The sequence below is a fragment of the Opisthocomus hoazin genome, chromosome 28 (assembly GCF_030867145.1).
Source record: "Opisthocomus hoazin isolate bOpiHoa1 chromosome 28, bOpiHoa1.hap1, whole genome shotgun sequence".
In the NCBI taxonomy this organism is placed as follows: domain Eukaryota; kingdom Metazoa; phylum Chordata; class Aves; order Opisthocomiformes; family Opisthocomidae; genus Opisthocomus; species Opisthocomus hoazin.
In genome coordinates, this window is record NC_134441.1 from 7,373,842 (window position 1) to 7,396,403 (window position 22,562).

The 22,562-nt window shown below is 46.4% G+C and overlaps 1 protein-coding gene across 1 annotated transcript in view; it reads right to left on the reverse strand.

Moving 5' to 3' along the window:
• Positions 1–22,562, reverse strand: part of XPO7 (exportin 7) — a 51,925-nt gene that overhangs the window by 18,177 nt on the left and 11,186 nt on the right. The window contains 11 exon segments of the mRNA XM_075444874.1: positions 32–225; positions 1,232–1,404; positions 2,219–2,365; positions 2,597–2,716; positions 4,103–4,176; positions 4,730–4,895; positions 7,315–7,419; positions 10,695–10,760; positions 12,852–13,018; positions 13,843–13,936; positions 15,609–15,755. Coding sequence (XP_075300989.1) covers positions 32–225; positions 1,232–1,404; positions 2,219–2,365; positions 2,597–2,716; positions 4,103–4,176; positions 4,730–4,895; positions 7,315–7,419; positions 10,695–10,760; positions 12,852–13,018; positions 13,843–13,936; positions 15,609–15,755 — 1,453 coding nt within the window.

A 22,562-nucleotide genomic window follows, 5' to 3' on the forward strand; every position in this document is an offset into this window, starting at 1 on the left:
CCACAGTCCGCACTCCTCCAGACACGCTCACCTTCTTGCACAGCAACATCCATGGGGCTGGCGGTGGCACTCTGCAGCAGCTCCTGGTAGGACTGGGCTGACTGGTCGAAGAGCTGCACAAGCAGAGCGCAGGTCTTCTCATACTCGCACCGGCCGATGGTGGAGAGCTGATCCAACTGCTGTTGCACAAGGCCAGTGTCATCCAGTGGATCCTCCAAACCATCCCTAAGTAGCAAGAAAGCAGATTAAGAAAGAACTTCAAATGCAAAGATAGCTTAAACCATAACATAAGCTTCTTTCTGTCAGGTAGAGGATGCTTTCGCAGGCATCCAGCAATTCCAGTGACTGAAGTCCCTGCCTCTACTGTCTGTCACGATGGAGAGCTACGCAGACCGACACAACCACCTGATCATTACTGAGGCCACAAATCACAACAGCAGCGGTTCGGGCGGAAAGGCCATCAGGACCAGGGATGAGTAAGCTCGTCTTGGGTCTTTAACGTTTATCCAGGTCTTTGAAGAGAATGTGCAGCGCCCAGAACAAGGTCATTGGTCATCTTTGTATAACAATGCTTTCCATCTTTCTCAAAATTTCAGTTTTTCCTCCAAATACACTAACCTCAACAATAAGTTTATCGCAAACTCCAGAACTAGCTAAACCTGCTGTTCCTCCCTTACATTGCTGGATACCTAAAAAGGGATAAGCCAACCAGTCTTCCTTAAGAGAGGCATTATTTTTCTATACTTGCACATCTGTTTTCATCGCATACAAACGCACACAAGGTGGACTTCATCCCACACAAACTCAGGCACTGCAATAGAGTCCTGCAGGCTGCTCCTACCCTCAAAGGAAGGAGGAAAAAAAAAAAAAAAGGTACTTTCAGGTACAATTTGCACAACCCTACAGCAGAGATCGAAAAATTAAGTGAATCATACTTTGCATACTTCTTCCTCTCTGTTATGATGGCAATTCAGAGTGTAAACAGTACGCTGCAGATACCCATAACACACTGGAGTCCACTCAGATCAATCTCAGCCATTTGAGACTGAGCAAGGTCTAAAAACACCCAGCTTAAAAAACCCTCCCTTAGAAACCCTTTGGTGACTCACAAAACTTCCTGCAGTCATGCCCACTTCTGAAATCAAACTCAGAAGAGATTCACGCCGGAGCCTCCTGCGCTGGACTCCGGCGCCGACAGGCAGCAGTGCTGCCATCTCTCTGCTTTTCTCACCTCAGGATGATGTGCACAGACTCCAGCCTGGACGTGATGTAAGCTTTTGTGACCTCTGGTGTGTATGTTTCCAGCATGTGAGGCTCTGTGGCTTTAACGTAGGGCACCGACGCAGCCAGTCGCTGCCACAGGCTTAGGAGATAGTGAACGCTGTTCGGCGCGAACTCCCAGTGCTACCAGGAGCCAAGAGAGTGGAAAGGAAAGGAAACCAGTGAGTTGCGGCCTTCATTATTTTATCCATATTATTTTGACTAGCACTAGGTATTCCAACATCTAGAAGCTTTAGTGATCTGGTTGCCAGTTTTAACCACGAATTTCAGTTCACACCTGAATTCAGTGGGCGTTATCGGCGTTCAGCAAAGACTGAACGACACTCCCGAGTTCCTACGCTGCGCAGCTGAGCCAAAGCCTTGGGTCCCAGACAACTGCCGAGCTCCCGCTGTAGCATGCTGCAGACAGCTCCCCAGATAGCTTTAAACTGTATATTCTGTTTTCCAGATAAATATTAAAGTTTAACAAACAAAGGCATTATGTAAGCTATACAAATTACTTTTAACCATATTCTGTGCAGGGGTGTAGTTACAGGCTGCACACCAGTGGAAGACTCAGTGGGGATATGGCATGATATTCATATTACTAGCAATTCCTGCAACTGCATTTTAATAGTGAAGTGATACATAATTCTAAAAATAAGCCTCAGTTAACAAGTTTTTTCTTTTTTTTTTTCTCCCCCTGCTAGGACATGGAAAGACTGGAGGCATAGCAACCCTGCCTTCCCCCACATATGCTCCTGTTCCATTCAGCAGGAATTCACAGAACAATCAATGCCACACCGCAGGATTCTGGTACAGAGTCTGCAGGGTTTTTTGGTAAAAATAACACACAGCGAATTAAGGGGCAAAGAACAGACAAGGGGGTTATAATTTTGTGCCAAAATAACACAAGGGGCACGAGCACCCTTTGAGGGTAAGTCAAACCATTTTGTACCTGCAGGCTGGTCACGGTGAAGTTGGCAATGAGTCGGATGACCTCGGGGTAGTTCTCCACCTTCACCAGCTCTCCCAGTTGGTAATTGCTTTTCAATCGGGCCAGCAATCGGCAGAACTCATGGTAGTTATTTGGGTCTGACAAACTCTGAGAGGAGAGAAAGAGGAGAACAGCTGAGAAACAGCACTACTTCGCAACACACGGCAGCGAGCTACAAGAGGTGCAGATTTATGGTGGCACGGTAGGAAAAGGAAAGGAGCAGCAAGATGCTGTGCCCTCCTCCCCAGTGCCACAAGAGGGACATGAACATCAAAGTATTTTTGGTGAAGAACCTTGCTGCAGAGGAAGCAGAGACACAATTCCATCTGAAATGCTCACCTGTGGGTTTTCCAGTATTCGTTTAACTCCATCAACGAGATGAGATAAAAACTTTGCTCTTTCCGCATTGTTGAAGAGGGATCTGCGTACAGAGGCTATCTGCACTAAGCAGGATAAAACCTAAAAGGTGCAAAGAAAATAAATAGCAAGGGAGGAATCAGAACAACAAAATGAACGGCATGTTTCCTTTTTGTGACAGAACAAAGTATTTAAGCCCGAAGCTCCTTTGCATGCGACACAACAGCTGCTTCATCTCTGCCATTCTGTGTAGTCTATGTAAAAGTGTAGAAACAAGTGACAGCAGAGACAAAAACACCACCCCCCAAAGGAACATCTCCATCCTGACGTTCAAAGGTGTGTTCCAAACTCTGCTCCTAAAAATGCTGGGATTTCTTCAGACGGAGAACACAGATCGTGTAAGACTGAAAATACACTGGGGACTGGCAGGGAAAGTCCGTGAACTTAACACAGACTTGGAAAAGTATCGCAGAAGACAGAAGACTGGCAAGAAAAAAAAGATGAAACTGTTCTCAGCCCAAACCTCTGAAAATTAAATCGAGAGTAAATTCCCAGGGTGCAGCTGCAGTAGTATCAGGCTGGTGAACAGGCTTTTGCAGAGCAGGGGCAGTCAGCTACGACGAGCACCCGGCAATCCTCACCCAGGGGCAAAGCCCCATTCCCTCTGCCCAGCCTAAGGACGACCTGCTCAACTCCTAAGCCTCTTGCTCACGCTGGCTCTTACATTTACTGATCAAAGAGGCAGGACAATTAAAGGCGTAATTGCTTCAGATTTCTATTCAGTAACAAAAGCAGAGTCTCACACTGTTAAAATCCTCTCATGAATATTTGAGGCTCTAAATTCAGAATTAGCAAGTAACCCTTCGACATAACGAACAGTGCTGTGTCTCAGCGGAAGAAATACTTCTGAAGGACCCTTCCCTCCCTAGCCAAAGGGCCTATATTCATTGTAGCATTAATTATGAAAAATATTTATCAGATAGATAAATGCCTGGCAGGCAATTTTTTTCACGAAGAAATAATCCAACTTTTAGTTCAGTTGTGCTATTGGCCATGTCATCCAACTGGGACATGGCCTAGTTTTAAGGCGTGGAAGGAGAAACTGCATTCCTCGGCTGCGCTCCCAGACTCGCTACCTACTCGCAGGACGGTTTTGGGATCAGCTTCGCAGTACAGCGGAAACGACATAAGCTGCATCACCCAAAAAGGGTTTACTGAAGAGCGAGCAGGCAGACTCCAAGCTACGCAAGGACAAAGAAGTAGTCTGGCCTTAGGTCAAATCCCAAACCTGCAGATGCATCAAAACTCTCAGCAGCAGCGCCGGAGCAGCCTCCCCTTTGTGGCTACTGCACAAAGCAGTGCCATCAAAGCACAGGGAGCTGTCTGAAGTCAGCCTAGGGCACTTTAACCAACAGTGAGTCTCCCAGATGAATCCTACAAACACTTTCAGGTAGCAGAATCTGTAAGCAAAACAAACATTAAACTTACCAGAGGAGAAAACGAAGGAGGGATGGAATGATAAAGATCAAAAAACAACTGAAGGGTCGAAGAATCCAAGAATGCTGCAAGAGAAAGGAGCTTTTTAGTGAGAATACCTCCATCTGCTGCTGTCCATAGGTCTAATGCTTATCTTATCAACAGCGGCATGTGCACTTGTCATGTGAAGTACCACAGTATAAGAACATTTCCAAAGGATTTTACATTTTTACACAACTGCCTTTCTCAGAAATAAAGTAAACCCACTGGTACTCGGTCCTGAGACAAAATAACAGGAAAACATTGTAAGAACACAATCTGTAGAAACTGCCTGCAGAGTGACTGGCGAGAACAGCAAGGCTGCTGAGGACAGGTGCCAAGTTCTTTGTTATTTACATTTTTTTTTAAAAAACCCACAGTTTACTGTTTCTTGAATTGGCAGGTGTAAGACTGAAAGGGTAGAGGAGTATCTTTGTAGCTCACAGTGGCCCACGCAAACTGAACGGCGTTTGTATTCGCACCAAGGACTCTGGCATCGTACGCAGAGTTGGTTTGTTAAGCACAGAGGGGGCTTTAGCAGGCCCCCCATGCTTTCAGCCGGTGTGCCGCAGATCAGCCCTCTTCCTCCAGCAACATTACCTGATCTCCAGCTGGTTGGGATCTGCACAGTGCAAAGATCATCTGAGGACTCGTCTGTTGATGTGCCGATGAAATCAAAGTTCAGGCAGTTATGAGTAAGCTTAAGGAGCTGCATGAGCAGACCATGCTGGCTTTCATCATTTAGATTCAGGTTCTTCCCAGAAGCCTATAAAACACATCGCATGAAAAAAGTAAAGAGACAAAGAAAAAGAGGTGACAGCTGAATTTGAGGCAGTAATTCAACTTGAAACAGGATGTGGCAGCCATAGGGATCGTATCCCACAAGGAGCAGCCCCAGCTATCACACACTCTTCCAGACAGCTGGCGTATTTACACGCGATGGACAAACAGACAGCGCTTTCCTTTTCACTCGGCTTGTACTGCACAGGAGAAAAGCAGGCAGGCTTGCCAGCTTGCAATTATACTGTGAGATTCAGAAGATAAGGAAGTTCTTATTAAGGTTAAACACAAGAATACACTTTCTGCCTGACGAGCACCCAGCAGCAGGGAATCCTGTTGCTCCACCTAAGCCTCGCATGGAAATGAGCGCCGTCGCCTTTGTCACGCCGATGATCTCTACGAGTCCTGCTCCAGTTACAACGCTCTGCTCCGGGCAGGGAAAACAGGGATACTCTCAGGTAACGCAGGGAACTCGAGGGACACAAAATGCCAGGTCATTTCATGGCAGTTTAAGTGTAGCACCCTGGTCTGTACTCCAGGGACAGGACAGCCCGTCCAGCCTTTGTATTAGTGCTCTGTACTTAAAACTAACTTCTTCCAGCTTAAGTCTACTGCAAATAACACATCGCACCGCGACGCCGCTGCCAAGACCAGCGCCAGTGGTTGCTGGAATGTCTTGCTCACTCCCTCCACTGTATCACAAAGCCTGATTCTTCTGGGGCTGCCTCAACGCACCCTGTTTCACAGGCAGGGATACAGATGTGAGCAGTGGTTTCTCACAGCCCAATCCTCCCCACTCGGAAACATCACCTTGGAAACTTCTGCTTTAGATACAGAAGCTTGAGGCAGCTACTATTAGAGAAAAAAGACAAGACATAACTTGGGTAGCAGGTGTTTAACCACAGCAAAACAAGGACATTGCATGACACCACAGAAAACATTCCAACCTGTCTTAAACCACAGCATCCCAAGCAACAAAAGCAAGATGAGTAAGAGCTAGGGTGGAAAACTAGAGGCTTCCTCCTGAGACAAGCTGTGCCTTTCTCGTCTCTCCAACCCCACGGCCCTGCAGTAGCAGTAGCGTGGGCCACGGCTCAGCCAGAGCTATCTGTACAGGCCGCCAGCGAGAGTGCAGTGCCGGGGACAGCAGGTTCACAAGCTCTGGTTTGTGCCTCCTGGCTGAGCACAAGCACTTGCTGAATTTTCTCCAGCAAGCCTGGGCAGTTCTAAGGACCCTGTCCTGCCTGCACCTCCCCGGGCGCTGCTTTTCACAAAACTAGAGGAGTCTTTTTATCTCCGAGACCTCTAATTGACCATCAAATGCACCTGAAACCAGGCAATGAATTCAAAAGTTACCAGGGCTGTTCTGGTTCAGGAGGACGGGTGCATGGGAAAGGATCACGAGCATAATTGCACAAGCCTTGCTTCCTTTAGAAACCAGGAGGAGAAAAAAGATCAAATTACACCCACGTACCCACCTTTATTACTGACAGAACCAGAGCTGCTCATTTTGAAATATCTTTAAAATAAAATTTCCTTCTCACTCTTTGTGCTATTTGTCAACTTTGACACTTCACTCAGCTGGAAGGATAAAAGTTAAACTAATCAAATCTGTGCTACTGCAGCTCAGTTTATTGGGGTAGCCTCTTCCATAAAGGGCTATTCTTCAAGGCACCATTAGAACTCCAGATTAGCTTTTTAGCAGAGAAACCTTATGCAGAATAAAGAATTTTGTTCAGATAATCTACCTGCTTACAAAACACACCGGTGCTACTTCTGCTGAAAGAAAAACTGCTTTTTTGGAGGGGAAAAACCAACCCTACTAGCAGAGCATTGCTGCCTTGTCCCAGGATAAGTATTTTTAAAGCACGTTAACTCATGTGATAATAAGCACAAAATAAAGCCCTGAGAAACACAAGACCATCTAATATTTATCATACGTTAAAATATCAAGGACAATCTATAGTCTCCATCTACTAGACATATCTTCGCTAACATTTTTTCTCTCACCATGTGGGTTTTAAACTGAGGTTAAAAACGAGACAAGGACTTACTTTACAGGAAACCTCTCTGCCAGTACTGTAAATCAAAGATATTTAAAATCTAGAACAAACATCTCATCTCTTTCCTGATGCTTTAAGACAGGAAAGTTTAGCCTCATGGACCAGGCATGTATGTTCAATCAAAACTGTTGAAAAGAGTTATATTTCTGTATTTGTGTCATGTTCATTTTTCTTCCTTAACACAAACCTAAGTCAAAGCTTTCCTGAAAAACAAGCCCAGAACACAGCTTTTAGAACAACAGGGCTCATTCCAGGAGAGTTACATCCGAGGGAACTTCAGCCCAGAGTCTGCTGCCCCAACATACAGCCCCCGAGAGAGACGACACACGACAGTTTCCTTACCTGTTTCAGTAAATTGCATGACAGTGTGAAAATATCAAACAAGGATGAATCTCGGAAGGAAGAGGCTATTTTCCTGTGCTTGGTCAGTGGATGGGTAGTATCCGCCTGAGCAGAGAGAAAAGCAGCGCTTAGAACTGACGGCAGAAGTGGAACAAGACCAGCAGAACCTGTAGGAACCCCGCTGAGCACTGGGATGTGAATGCTCCCCCCCCAGAGCGATGTCTCAGCAGCTGGCTAAACCAGGGGACGCACTGCAGAACAGGGCTTCTTCCACGGAGAAAGTCACCTTGCTGGCTGGTGACAGGACTTGCCACCTACAATACTCACTATGCAGCTTCACTGTACCTCTGCCAGAAGGCAGGGTTGGCTTTATAATCAAGTTCATTCAAATCTCTTCCAAAGCAGGATCAAGAGCCGTATTTTCAACAGCACTTTGGTCATTTTAGACGCTTCAATGCTGCTTTCTGAAGTGCTCTGAACTCCTAAGAGTTCACTCCTACCTGAAGCCGCTGGGCAGACACATGGTCAACTACCAACAACTGTAATTCCCCTCCTGAACCTGCACAGACGAGAAGAAAACTAGAAGGAGAGTTAACCAGTGACAGCCAGTTTGGACTTTGCTGTATCTACTATAAACTCCAGTTCTGGACCTCTCACCATGTCAGAATAAAAAGCTGACATATGATGTCAGGGGCAAATACATACATATTGCTTTCTACTGGACAACAAAGTCTCCAGCTGATTCAACCAACACATTCTAGCACAGGAGAACAGCAGCACAATTTATGCCACTTCAGAGAGTGTTTTCTAGGAAGAGGAGAAAAGTGAAGCGATACTTCACATCTTTGCCATTTACTTGAACACAGGCTGGCAAAATTCCACTTGCCCAGGTGAGTTATCTGACAGGCAGCTGGTTAGCACAGTGCATCTGGGATGGAGCCTTCCTGCGGCCCGCACAATGTCAATCTTAATTTTCTTTATGCTTTTGGTATTACACCTCCATTAACCTGAAATACGCACACATCTCACCCGGTATTGCAGGCACCGGTACAGCTCTGACCATGGCACACCTCACTTTAATGTCCTAACCTTCACAACAACCCCGCAGAGGATGTAAACACTCTTCTCTCCTATCTTACAGGTGAGAAGGAGAAGCCCTGCCTCACCCAGCAGCTGGTGGCAGATAAAAATTGGATCTAAGTTTATCAAGTGCTCTAATGACTGAATTATCATTCCTCAGCTCAGGCTGAGGGTTTTTTTTTCCTCTAGATTTCAGGGTCCTTTAAGAAAATGAGAATTATTTACTCTCACCATCATTATTACAAATCTGACTTATTTCTGGGCTTGTGGCAAACGAGGATTGCCGCCTTCTTCACCATGAGGTCATGCGGCTTAAAATCAGTGAACTTCTACAACGCAGTGGACACTCAGTACCTCTGGGCAAGTCTGTGCAGTACTTACAGGATGAAAACTGATACTTCAAAACAGTTACTAGCACTCTCTTTTATTTGTACTGTGAGCTTTTGGAACTAAAGCTGTGGTAAACAGAGCTCTAGAAAATTCGCCTGTCACGCAACATAGTTGGAAGTTTAAATAGTTATCAAAAAAAGCCTGAAGAGAATCCCCAGAAGGGGGATTTGGGTGTTTTTTTTGCTATGTACACGTACATGACCCCACTCTGACAAGTGGGCATGTTGGCAGATCTATTATTTTGCAAGTAATGGCAGTTTTAGACTTTCCAAGATGAGTCACTGAATCCAGCCCCGTACAATTGCTGGTACAAAGCACATTTAGGATTGAGCAGTAAAATGTGGCAGGTTTAATATCCAAGATATCAGGAAGAGCTTTTTGATCAGTCTCTAACTTCATTGCTTATTTCAGTATCAGCCTGTGGAGACTCTGGGACTGGGATAGGCGACAGTTTCTGTGCCGACCACTCTCCTGCAAGCAGCAGCTGCGGCCCTGTAGAAGATGTCGACAGACACACTCTGTTTCACAGAGGTGACCAGACCTGCTGTCACCCTTGATACAAGGAAGTGAAGGACCATCCCTCTGCAGAGATGGGCGTTAGGCTGTACAAAAGTCTGGGCAAGAAAACAGTAACAAGACACGGCTTAAGAGTTAGGAGGAGTTCTATGGGTTAGAGTTTACTGCTCAGGCCAGAAGAAACCATTCTTGAAGAAACAGGGTGAATTTGGGGTCTGAAATGGATGCAGAAGCCATTCTGATCACAGTGCAGGCTTCTGGGGGTTCAGAGGTGCTGAACTTGAAGTCCAGCAGAAGAAATCAGTGCTTTGCCCTGGCCAGGACAAAACCTTCTCCTCCATTTCCAGTTCTGAAAACAATTTGTAACCATCCTTCAAATCCCACTCACGGATCTCTCTGTTCCAATGCCTGGATTAGTCAGTATACCAAAATGAAAGGTTAGTTTCCTTAACAATATATTAAAATCAAAATACTTCGTTACACTTGGTCCTCTTGGCAAAATTAGAGGCATTTACATACACTGCAACTCTCACGCTGTGGCAGCCATCGATGGTGCTACAGCAAAGTCTGCCTGACTGATTAGGAAAACGATGTAAACTTAGACAGCACCAAGTAAAGCCACTTGTTCCAGCTTTCAGCATGAACACCGAGAGGCAGCCTGACGTTAGAGGGCTCTACGAACCACTGAACTATCTAACCTGGAAAGACTCGCAGCAGCTGGCAGGACTGGGTGCTGTGCTGGAGCACCCCAGACTCAGCGTGCCCAGTCTTTCTTCTGCCAGCCACCCAGGGCCGGGGCTGTGTGAGGGACTGAGCCCTGATAAACCAGCAGAATTTGAGAACTACCTGCCGGGAACGCTATGAAATTCAGTACTTAATGAAAAGGATGCTTTAAAAATCAGCACGATTCAACAAATCCTTTGTTTCGTCTCCCTGGTCGACGCGGAGGAGGGCGTGCTCCATTCGCTTCTTGGCACAGGAACTCTGTAAGCTGAAACAACGCACAGGGACTGACAACAGAAGGTGCCAGGGATGTCCTCGCGCTCGGGGCTCTGTCCTCACTAGGTAGACTTGGCTAGCTGCTTAGCATTGCTGTTCCCTTTTTCATCTCAGAAGGTTACATCAAAATATGAGAGAAGATGGAAGATGCCAGTGAAACAAAACAATTCCTCAGGACAGGAGGTTTCAGCATCTTACCACAATAGTAAGAGACTGCGTAAAAATAACAACAACAAAAAAAAAACAACCCACCAAACAAAACAACAAAACACCCCCACACAACACCCCCTCCCCACCAAAAAAAACCCAAACAATGCACAGACACACAGCAGGACACAACAATATGAATGAGAAAATTGGACACTTACTTCACTGAGGAAGGCTGTAGCACTTACTTGATTAATTTCATTCGTTAGTTGGGACAGGATTGTCACTCCTATGATGCAGTGCTCTACACTATCCTGAGGAAGGAATGGGGACAGCGAGAGCAGTTAGCAGTTGTTTTCATTAAACGTCGCCATCATTCCAAGACCCTTCTGCTTGGAAGATTTCTAGGCATGTTTGTCTCGAAATGCATCATCTTTGTGGTATCACGACTGGCAAAAAGCCCACGAGCAATACCAAGCACAGACGTTAAAATGTGCTTTTAAAGTACCTGGTGGTGTTGACCACGCAAAGGGTTCTGAAGAGTTCGGTGACATGAGCTAATAAAAACAGGCACCTTTTACTCAATAGTTTAACCAACGTTTTTGTGTTATGCCCCAACTCTAAAAAGATTTTTTTTTTTTTTAAATCAGTTTGTTTTAATTTTAACAGAGCCTGTGGTAAAACATATGGAAATTTCTACAACATTAGGATGAGTATTAAAGTTGCCAGATGAAAACTCTCGGAAACAAACCTTTTTCCCCCTCCCTTTTTAAACTACAGACCTTGAACACAAGCAGCAGCTGACCAAGCTTCTCCCCACAGCCGCCCCACGACCCTCCTGCCAAGGCCAGGCTGCCTCCCCTGCAGGGAGTCCGCTCCTCCAGCCTGTCCAGCCCCGGGCTGCGCTGCAGGCGGCCGACAAGGGGCCGGTGGTGAAGCCAGCCTGTGACAGCTTCCTCTTCACCAGAAATGGTAATCCACTTATCAAATGAAACAACCCGTGTTGTTCCTTTGCCCCAGTTTCTGTTCTGTAACTAATAAATGAGGTTTCCTTTCCTAGCTCCACCTTGCTTTGCACCTTCTGCACAAATTGCCCTGACCTCCAGCTTCAAAGGCCGAGCTCATCTCCAATAGAGAAATTCAAGCATATTTATGCTTGGGACCTTGGCCACTTCTTTACTGGAGCCACCTCTCGACGACAGGCTCCATATTGACATGGTATCTAGACAAGAAGCCAGTGGAAAACCTTGCTGAGCCACGTCTTTAAAAAACGTGCAGCCTCCTGTACACTGCCGCAGCCAGAGCAGGTAACTCGAGCAAACGGGAACTGACCATCTCAAACCGAACACAGCAAGCAGTCACACCACTCCAGAAGGTTCCTGATCAAAAAGCCCACATTCCCCATGTCATGAGCTGGGCGAGCGAGGAATAACTCTGATCATTTCAGCTAAGAGCACCTGTGCTCTTTGGGACAGTTATCAGCCCAGAAAGGAACACGATCTTCAGATTACCCAACACCTTCTAGGTGCCGCTTCACTGCGGGTATGTAAATGCCTAAAATAATAGCAGTAGTTAGCCTGTTTTCTGAATGCCCACTCTCTCCCACTTCAGAATTAAAGCCTTGCACACATTGCATCTTTTCCACACTTGGAAGAAGTTCTGGTCACTTTGATCTCTCCTTCTGTCTTCCTCCAACTTCTGATTCTGGGACAGATTCCAGAGCAAACAGCTCAGCATTTACGGTGTCACAGGACTCGCTGCTCTCTGGGAGGAAGCTTCAGTCTCCAGACAGCTGTTGATAAAAACGCAGCCTTGCACCTATGCCGTCCTTGGTGCTGGGAGTGAAACCCTCTGCCGTGGTGACAACATGTATGCTTGCGAAATAACAGCCAGGACTTCTACAGAAAACTGTTAACAATAACGTTTGTGTAACCTGCTAGTTTTAAGCTACGGTTTGTTTTGATAACTCAGCTAAACACCAAACATGACTTCCATGGATATATCACCCGCGCAGTGAATGGAAGCAAGCCAAGCATGGCACACATTTCCCTCGTAGACAATAAGCCCACATGTTCACCATTTTGTGCTAATCAGCACGGCGTATTTAAGCTTGAGAGACTGAAAGAAGAATTGTGCAACTGGAATGCTAAGAGACATGTTTTACCACTGAATACTAACGGTGGCAGTTTCCGGAAAGAAATCCCTGCCCCACCAGATTTTAATTTCATAAAAACTGACCTGTCCTGCCAGTTGTCAGCTGCTAAGCCTTGGTAGTCACTACTCAGTCAACAAAAGCACAGATGAAAGACTGGACAGAGGACAGTAAGGAGCAAAACAGCGACTGAAAACGCATGGACTTTCAAATCCTACAAGGTGTGTATTCGTCTCACCAAAAAAAGTCTGACCTGTAAAAACCTTGTGACATCTGTGATCACGTTCCTGAAGACATATTCATCCTTCTGACAGTCAAACCAGCCCAACTTTGTGATCCTGGCATACAACTGGATTAGCGCTTGCGTGACAAACGTTGCCAGCTTTGGCCTAGTGGCAAGGTAGTTGAGCACATAGTTCCCTGAAACACAGAGGAGAGGTGTATCTGTAGACAAACACTCGGCAGATGGAACTGAGACAGCAGTATTGTTAGGAAAAAGCACCTTTTTGGAAAAAAAAAAAGTCAGCACAGTAGTGGGTTAGACACAAACACTGACCTTTTACTCGTGCCTTTAACATACTAAAGCTGTGGAACAGATCTGCAAAGTGGTTAGAGGCAGGTAAGAGTTCCTCCCCACTAGCCGAACTTGTTTTGTCTTATCAGATTAAGTCCAATCCTCTGTAAGCATGTGTAAATATAGCAAGAACAGCTGAAAATATTCCAAGACCTTTCCTCAGGGATGATCATCTAACACATCATTTGTAAAAAAGAAAGCAGACCAAATGGCATTCAGACTCCTTCCTCGGAGGAAAGGAAGGCCATTCTCCAGGAAGGAGCACTGGGACAGACCGCTCCCCTAGGAAATACTCTCCATGATATTTCAGAGACCCAGCAAGGGTTTTCAGTTTTGAACGTGTGCCCTCAGAAGAGGCAAGCACCATGCATATTTTATACTCCAAAAGAAATTTATCAAATGCAACTGGTTTATTCAAAAGACCACAGAGCCGTCATTCCCTTCCATCTGGAAAACATCTGTATATTTAGCCTTGAACTCTGTTAGCTAACAACACAGGTGAAGATGCCATCCCAGAGAAAGGTTTCTTTGCCTTTTGGGCATCCTGTAGCCTAGGAACGCCCAAACTGCAAAGCACAGCAGCTTGCAGAGAACTTCCCACCCGTGGACGAAAGTCCACACGACAAATACTCACACCAGTGTGGTTACAAAAAATAAGTCTTGTACTTACGAATATCTATTCGTTGCTCCAACGGTAAAGGGTTGTTTGTGCGTGACACGAGTTTTGTAAGGCATGTAGCTGCCAATAGCTGGGAGTAGGATGACTGTAAAGAAAAAAACAAACCACCCCACAAACAGAAGTTTACCGCACACTTCAGGACAAGAAGATCAAGCAGCAATGCTGGATTTTAAGCTAATTGCTGTCTGGACATTTGAGTTTAAAGCATTAATTTAATTGGTAAGCCTAATACTCTATATAACATTTATTCTACCTTTTTATAGACACTAAAGTAAACTAAATTCTCAAAGAAAGCATTTAAGAAAGGAAAAGATTTTCAAGAGGAGAAGACAACAGAACTGCCACTGAAGGCAGGAGTAAAACTGCAAACATAGTCAACGTGCACAAAGTTACGTTAAACACCATGCCTGAAAAAGATAATTAGCCCTTTGAGCCACAGAAATACATTACTATACATTAAGAAGCACTTACAACTTCCACTTGATTACTAACTACAGGTTAAAATGTATTACTTCGAGAACAGCACGCAGACCACTGAACTGTAATCTAATTCAGGGACACAAATGATGGTACTCAACCACCTAAAACCTCCGGCTGCCCCCGACTCCCCAAGTTCAGCCAGGGAGATGACAAGCATTTTGCATGCTCATTTCTGTCATACATAGTGCTGCAGCAAGCTTAGTATCCAAGAGGCAGGAAATCCATTTATTCCAACATTCCCAAGGACAGTCAGGTATAAAGTGAGTCAGATCCACTCCGCAACCCTCTGGCAAGGGTCAGAGAGGCAATGGATCACACACACAGAGAATGGAACTGGGGCTTAGGAACTTCAAATAATGTGTCCTCCAGTAAACCAGCTGCTAGTTCCCATCAGAAGAGCATCAAATCAGTTTGCTTTAAATTCACTGGACTTCAAATTTAACAAAAAGTTAGATAATTTGCTTTGTGTAAGTTTGTTAAGCCTGTTAAGTCTCACTCTTCTGCCCTTCCCTTCCCACCTTCTCCTCCTCCTGGAGGACTTGCTCCTTACAACAGGCTCTTTCATCTTTCCTCTTTTTGTGAACAGAACGCCAATCTGATAGATCTGAAAGCTGGATGCACATTCTGCCAAAAGTCAGATCTTGCAAGATCGTGTGGCAAAGCCATTTTAAACATTATTTGTGCTGATACAAAGTGAAAACCAAATGGCCACTTAAAAAGAGGAAAGCTAAAAAAGTCAGGCAGGATTTACTGCTGGCATATTTTACGTCCTTTCTGTAACACTAATTCTAAAGCACATGATCTAGTTTTCCCTGTTTTAAACTGCTGGATTATTAAGACACCACTATAGGAGGGGCAATTTTCCAAGGAAGCATTCCAGCAGAAACACCGCTGGGTTTATCCCCTACGAACCTCTGCACGCACACCATTTTCTCCCCAAAGCCTACAGCGAAGGCAGCGGTTCCCACAGTCTACGAAACGGCACTGCCAGAATAACGTTTTCAGCTTCAAGCTGGGTGGCTGGGTGGTGGGCTGCGAAGAGGGCAGCAAGGCCCACAAGACATTCGAACTGACAACCGTTCGCAGCACCCGCCGCAGCAGCATCATTTGCCATCGGAGCCGATGCTTTTTTTGGCACAGGCTGCTCACAAATTGAGATGCAGGAGAGCATACTGGGTATGGAATATAAACACTGCATACCAGACCTTGAGGCTATTTCCCTTATCGGTGCCCAAAATACCAAGATACGTTTTGGACAATTATATTGTTTTACATACACTCCCTCTTTCTAGAAGAAGCTGGCACTTGCTCAGGCAGTCTGGACTGTTGGTGAACTCAACCAAGGCTTTCTCTGCCTGGAGCCGTGTCGCAGTGTCTGTGGTCTCATACAGCTGCTTGCACAGGTTCTCTAGCTGGGCTAGGCTCTGGAACACAGGAAAACAAATCCATCAGAAACAAGAGGTTTTACAGTTTAGGTATGCAGCAGTTTTAACCCAGGTTACATGCACACATACATCACTTTACTTTTTGCACAAAGGAAGGAAAATGCTCAGCTCATTGTTCTGCCATCAACTAATTGCACTTCGCCTACTAAAGTACCTGTACAGAAATTTCACAGCTACCTCTCAGACCCGACAAAGTACCACGTTGCCTCCCCACTTTCACCTTATTTTACCTGAATCCACTCCCAGGGTCAGCACTCCCCCAGCCCGACTGCATCGTGCGGCTGATCAGGTCTGAAAACCTCCTACAGCTCGTGCTGTAGCGGCGATAATCCTAATCTGCCCGTTTTAAATAGCAGAAAAACATCCTCGTGTCTAGTTTTTACATTATACAGTGTCAAATCCCTCACAAACTTGGTTTATACTCCCTTTGCAGGGCGCTGTAACAGACTTCAGCATCCCAGGATGCTGGAAGGATCTCATGTTAAATCTTCTACCCGATACATGCCAAAAATACCTAAAGCAGAACAGAGCAAATGAAGAATGGGACGGATGCCTTTGAGCGGCGTCTCTGCAAACGCGTTCAAAGGGAAATAAAACTACCAGGCAGGTTCTGTGTGCTCAAACAACTGGAAAACATTCGCCATAAACTGTGATCCAGGCAGATGGTTTCCCCCAGTGAAATCTTAGGTGTCCTAGTTAAAAAGTGGCTTCACAGATAGATATAAATATTCCCTCAGGTTCTTACTGCTAGATTAATAAGCAGGTATTTTCAACTGCTTTAGGGCTACATTCCAGGTTTCCAGGGGTAAATCATTACAAGCATACCACAGCTTTTGTGATTTGTAAAAAGAGGGATAGCATCAGTCGCCTAATTTATTTTGGGAGAAGAGACTGCTGTGCAAAGCCGAGCTGCCGACAGCGTCAGCCGCGGGATCCAGGCACTCTGTCAGCACACAGCCAAACGCTTTCTTACACGCGGCCACAGCAATCCCGCACCGAAAGCGCCCAGAAGTTTTTGCTGCTCTGCTGCCGAGACGATCATCGGGTAAGACAGTGTCAGAAGAGTCAGAGAGGGACCCCCCGCAGACATTCTCTTACCTTGTGCCATATTCCAGAGCTCTGATTTTTTTTTTTTTGGTAAACAACAACCTAATGGAAAACATTGCCCTGACACCTTCACTACCTTAGAGAAATCAGAGAACTTTTCCAAGTGCCAGACAGCAGCTCAACATACAGTTTTGATTTTGAGACAAGCAAAACTCAGAGACTTCAGCTCTGCATAGAAAAGCCTCAAAAATCTCAGATGAATATAAACCATTATTAACCATAAACTATTACAAACCGTATTAACTCCAGTTAAGCCTTTGTCAGCACCTGTCGTTTCTCATTACATATCCACTTTCAGTTATTTAAAATCAGTTGGTAAAGTCTACATAAAGGAAGGTGGCTGTTTATGTGTATCATCTTCAGCCCAAGGACAAAACACCATTTCCCCCAAACCTCCAGAACCCTCGTGGCCATTTATCAGTTTGAAAAGCTCCCGTGACCCTTTGGTCCACAAGTGTACGATGGACCGAGTCCTCGGGAAGCGGCTCAGCCTGGCTCCACAGTGATCAATCGCAGCCCATGGTCCCACACCGAACCAACAAATGCTCATCTGGAGAGTGGAGTTTACAGTTCTGGGAAAAAAGTATTTTTTAAAAAATTTTACATCACTGTGCATTAGTTCTTGGAGAAACTCAGGAATGGGGTTTCCCTACAGCCAGCTTTCTGCCCACCTCCAGGAAACGCTCATTCCCTGCGACTTTCTGGGACTCGGTGGCAATAACCATGGCTGCTTTTGTGCGACGCTCGCCATGACAAAACCCCCTTGTTTGTGCACACTGCGTGCTCCGTGCCAGCCTTCTTGCAGATTACGGTTAATTAACTCCCTCGGAGCCAGAGGAAACACGCAACCTCCAGGACCGAAACCAAACGACTCCAAAAAGCCAACTGCACCAGCCAAACAGCCCGTCTGCTGCCCGAGAGATACAGCACACAAGATCCCTGTTAAACGCCCCATTAATGCCACTGCGGTCATTAAAGCAGTTTTCCTGCTAGAAAAAAAATCACACGCATGCAAAAGCTAGCCCAAATTATCCAGGAATAAAAGCGCACTCCATTCACGTTAGATTAAGCCATGCATCCACACTAGATTTTAAACATATTTTTAATATCATGTCTCTTACTGTGCAGTGCCAGCCGCCCCGAGTGTCCCTGTCCAGACACTCCTCAAGTTCACTCGGTATTTCCTCCCCACAGCATCCCCAGACACCCAGCTGCAGAGGGGCAGCTGGACTGGAAGGATTTGGGGCACAGTACCAAAGCCTACGAGGGCAACTCTGAGGGAAAGCTGATGTCCCAGCTTGGGAGTTTTCATCCGTTCTTTCAAGTTTGTGAATGGTCATTTTAATTTAACGTGCTCAAATATCAGAAAAAAACATTCGTGATGAGCTGTAATCCAACCAAATCAATTCCTCTGATGAAAAACCTTTAGGAATAATTTTTAGGGTTGTCTCACCAATAAATTTCTTTTCTCCTCTCATGCCCTAACTCGGTTATCTCTCACACAGAGAGGCAGAGCAGTTGCGCTGCCCTGACGCTGCACGCCAGGCTTGCAGTGTTACATTTTCAGCATGTTGTAGAAATCAGGCTGGCCTTCTCCAGCTCCCTGCTTCCAAAGTCAGAGACGTTCGGGTATTAGGGGTAGCAATTAGGTGGGGATTATTTCACTACATCGACCGGGCAAAGCCTACTCTTTCAACCAAGATAAAAAAAATACCATTCAGTATAACGATTATACAGGGCAAGAGCTCTGCATATTCTAGATAAGGACTAAAGCATGAGACAGCAGAGTATTTGAAGCAGGGAGACGCTCTGGCATCCCGCTAGCTGGTGAGCTGAGAAGAAAAACAGCACTGCGGACAATTACAACTAATCAAAACTTGACCTCATCGCTCCTCTGAGAACCAACAGCTCCACAAGCCCTTTATAGAAAGAAGAACCCAGTCCTTTGGACCTAGGGAAGGCAAGAAGGTGTCAACGAGGGCTCAGGGTTGTGGGGGAGCTGATGGAGACTCTGCAGCCATCGGGATGGCATTTTAGGAGAAGAACTGCTGCGTCACGGGTGACAGCCCCAAGCATCAAACACCTCCCCCTGCGCCGGCTCCCGGCCTTCCGAATCGCTCTTATCTGCTCCTCGCACGACGGCACTGAAATCCCAGGATTTTTCTATCATATTCTACTAACACACACACACGTATGCCCAAAGTACTTGACGCAGTAATAAAAATATCCCACGTGGTCCAGTTTCTCCCGTACCTCACACTACGAAGGGTTGTGTGTCTTCAATGCATACCTAAAAGCCTCGACTGCCACCCAGTTTTTCACATACCCACCTCTCCTAAGACTCCTCCACTTCAAGCTCAGCACAGATGATCACGCTTCACTTTTCCCCCTCCCCGAAGCCAAGACACAAACAACGCCTGTGCTTTTCCCTCCAATAAAGTGTGGCAATTAATGCCTAATAATGGAAATCGGCACCCTGTCTCAGTGTTCTTCTAAATCCAGCTTCCAGGCATGACACCTCATTAAGTCACTGCCTACGAGCCTCAGACAATATCTTTGCAAGCAGAAGTTGAGTAAGTTTGTGTCCCTAGGGAAAAAACCCCAAAGCAGGGTGATATTTTCGATCCGTCTCCCCAAACTGGAGTTCAGCCCTTGCTGCGCAGGCAGGAGGACAACGCAACACACCCTGGTGTTTTGTACGCAGCAGAAGTGTTTTTCAACAAGGGAAAGTGAATTTATCGGAAACCAGCGAACCTGACAAATGATTAGCAAGACTTCCACTGCTCTTCCCTGCGGCAGCAACGAGCTCCAGGGCAGCTTTCCTGCAGACCTACGTCCCGCAGCGAGTCGGGGGCTCCTCACCCCGAGCCCTGCGTGCAGCGAAGCTCTCCCCACCGCGGGCTGCCCGGTCCCGAGCAGGAGCTGCCGATCCGTCGGCCTCGTAGGAACTTTGCGTCATTTTCTTGCTTCTTTCCTTAATAACATCGAGCACTGAGATGAAATGAGTTTTCCTCTGTATACGGCACCCCCTTTGTACAATCTTGGCCTCGGATGTTTGTCCGCTGAGAGCAGCTGTGAAGCTCAAAACATGGAAAAAACCCCCAACCTATCAATCTCATTTATACTACAAGCTACAAATAAAACTCGTGGCTGTTCAGTGTTTTCTCTGTGGTGAAGATAAACAATGTGTGATCATCTTTAAAATGATAAATACTACAAGGAAAGTAACAGCTACCTAAAAGGAGTCCCCGGGGGATGGCGGCGGAATTGATCCTATATTACACGGTTGCTTAAGCAACGCTCTTTACATCCAAGGGCTGCAAGAAGCTCGAGGCAGGTTTAGTTCAATAGTTTGACTTCGCCACGCTGACAGTTCCCATTTCAGAAAATTGAGGAAACGCACGCTGTGCTCGGCGTACGCAAGATGGCAGAGCCAGAGAGTGAGCAGGAGCGCACGCAGCCAGCCCCGAGTGCTCGGGGGGAGCAGGCAAGCAGTAACCCCACGGCCTCAGACATCCCAAATGGAGCACTGGGCTTAAGGAGATCAGCCCAAACTTTTCTGCTGGTTCTGGTCCTGAAGGATGTGCGTTACTGCAAACCCTCCAGGCACACACTGTTCCCAGGACATTCCTTCCTCCTGCCTTATGGTTACCGACTCCCTGATCCTGCAACATGGTTAATGCAGTTATTTTTGTCCCAAGCACATTCATCCATTTTAATATCCCTCAACTGATTCCCCCATATGTTATAATCCAAGTCGGACCTTGCAAGCGCTGGGCAGCTGCAGGGCAGGCGATGTTTATGTCCTGCTCGCTATAAGCATGCAGGAGGCCCCAGAAGAGTTACCCACGTTCCTCCAGGATGTGCCATCACGGCAGTGGGAAGAGACCATCATCCATCTTCCTTTTCCCTCAAACACTTCACGTCTAAGGAATACAGATTTCTGTATTTGCCAGTAAGCATGCCCAGCGTCAAAGCAAGGAACGCGAGATGCAGCGTGCGCTTCTCTAACGCACCACCTGCACCTCGTGCTCAGCCCTGCGCGGCGTCGCAGCTTCTGCTCCTCAGAGCTGTAGACATTAGCCAGCTTTCCTCACTTACTTACCGATTTAGGGCTACGAGGATGGTGAGGGGACTGGAGCATGTCCCCTACGAGGAGAGGTTGAGGGAACTGGGCTTGTTCAGCCTGAAGAAGAGAAGGCTGCGAGGGGACCTTAGAAATGCCTACAAATATCTGCAGGGTGGGTGTCAGGAGGATGGGGCCAAGCTCTTTTCAGTGGTGCCCAGCGACAGGACAAGGGGCAATGGGCACAAACTGAGGCACAGGAAGTTCCATCTGAACATGAGGAAGAACTTCTTCCCTCTGAGGGTGACGGAGCCCTGGCCCAGGCTGCCCAGGGAGGCTGTGGAGTCTCCTTCTCTGGAGATATTCAAGACCCGCCTGGACAAGGTCCTGTGCAGCCTGCTGTGGGTGACCCTGCTTCGGCAGGGGGGTTGGACTAGATGACCCACAGAGGTCCCTTCCAACCCCTACTATTCTGTGATATTCTGTGATATTCTGTGATTTTAGAGCAAAACAGGGAGGAGGCAGATCCAGCACGCAGGCAGGGCTCCGAAACACTGTGTTTTAACAAACGCAGCCGTGAAATGAAGATGCATCGCAGCAGTCAAAGGGCCCCGGTGTTTTAAGCAACTAAGGCTCAGAGGATGCCTCGGGTCACTTGACAAATGTCAGGTATTTCAAGCAAAATAAAAAAGCTTTTAAGCCGAGTGATGCAACTATTAACTGCCAAGGACCAGGATGATGCACTTTGTAAGTACCCATAGCTATAAAAACCAAGGTCTCGTAGCTCATCACCCTCATTTGTTAAGAGAATCGGAACAACAGATTGCCCATTTCCACTTCCCCTATGAACAACGGGGAAAGCAAACCGACCTGTGCCCTTCCAGCACAGCCCAAAGTTATTTATGACACTCGTATTTTCAGGCATCTCCCTGCATCTCTGGGGGAATCAATAAAGAGTTCTCATTGCTTTCTTCAAGATGAATGGTTTTCAAGCCCAGATGGAGCAGGGCTGTCGTCGGGATTCAGCCCTGCGATTTTACTGCGCAACGCTTCAGAGCAACCCCACAGAAACACTTCAAACCAACATTAACACTTCCCATAACTCAGTACCGACAACATACAGCCTCGTATGTTACACAGCACCATTTCTCTCCCAAAGAGTTTAAAGAGCAGGAACACAATACCCTTTGTGGGCGGTGAAGCTGGTGAGAAACTCTTCAGTATTCCAGTTTGGTGCAAATAAATAGTAGTGCCTAATTTTACCAAGGCTTAGCTCCACAAGGACAGCCATTTGTTTAGCTATCTGCTAAGAAATGAGAGAACAGACAAGAAAATGTTTGGCTTTCTAACACAAGGCATGCCTTAAGTGAGAGGTCCCAAAGCTAACTACACCTCAGAGGCCAGTGGCACTGACAGCAGATCGAGGGCTAAAGTCTCCAGAAGAAACCTCTGCATTTCTGCATCAGCAGGACTTCCAGATGCTAGCAGAATGCGTGTGCAGATACCAACGGCCATTAAATAAAAGAAGAAGAGGTCTGACAATGCATCAGATTCATTTTTTTTTTTTTTTAAAGAATGAAACAGATGCAATGAAAATGGGAATCACCCCTGCT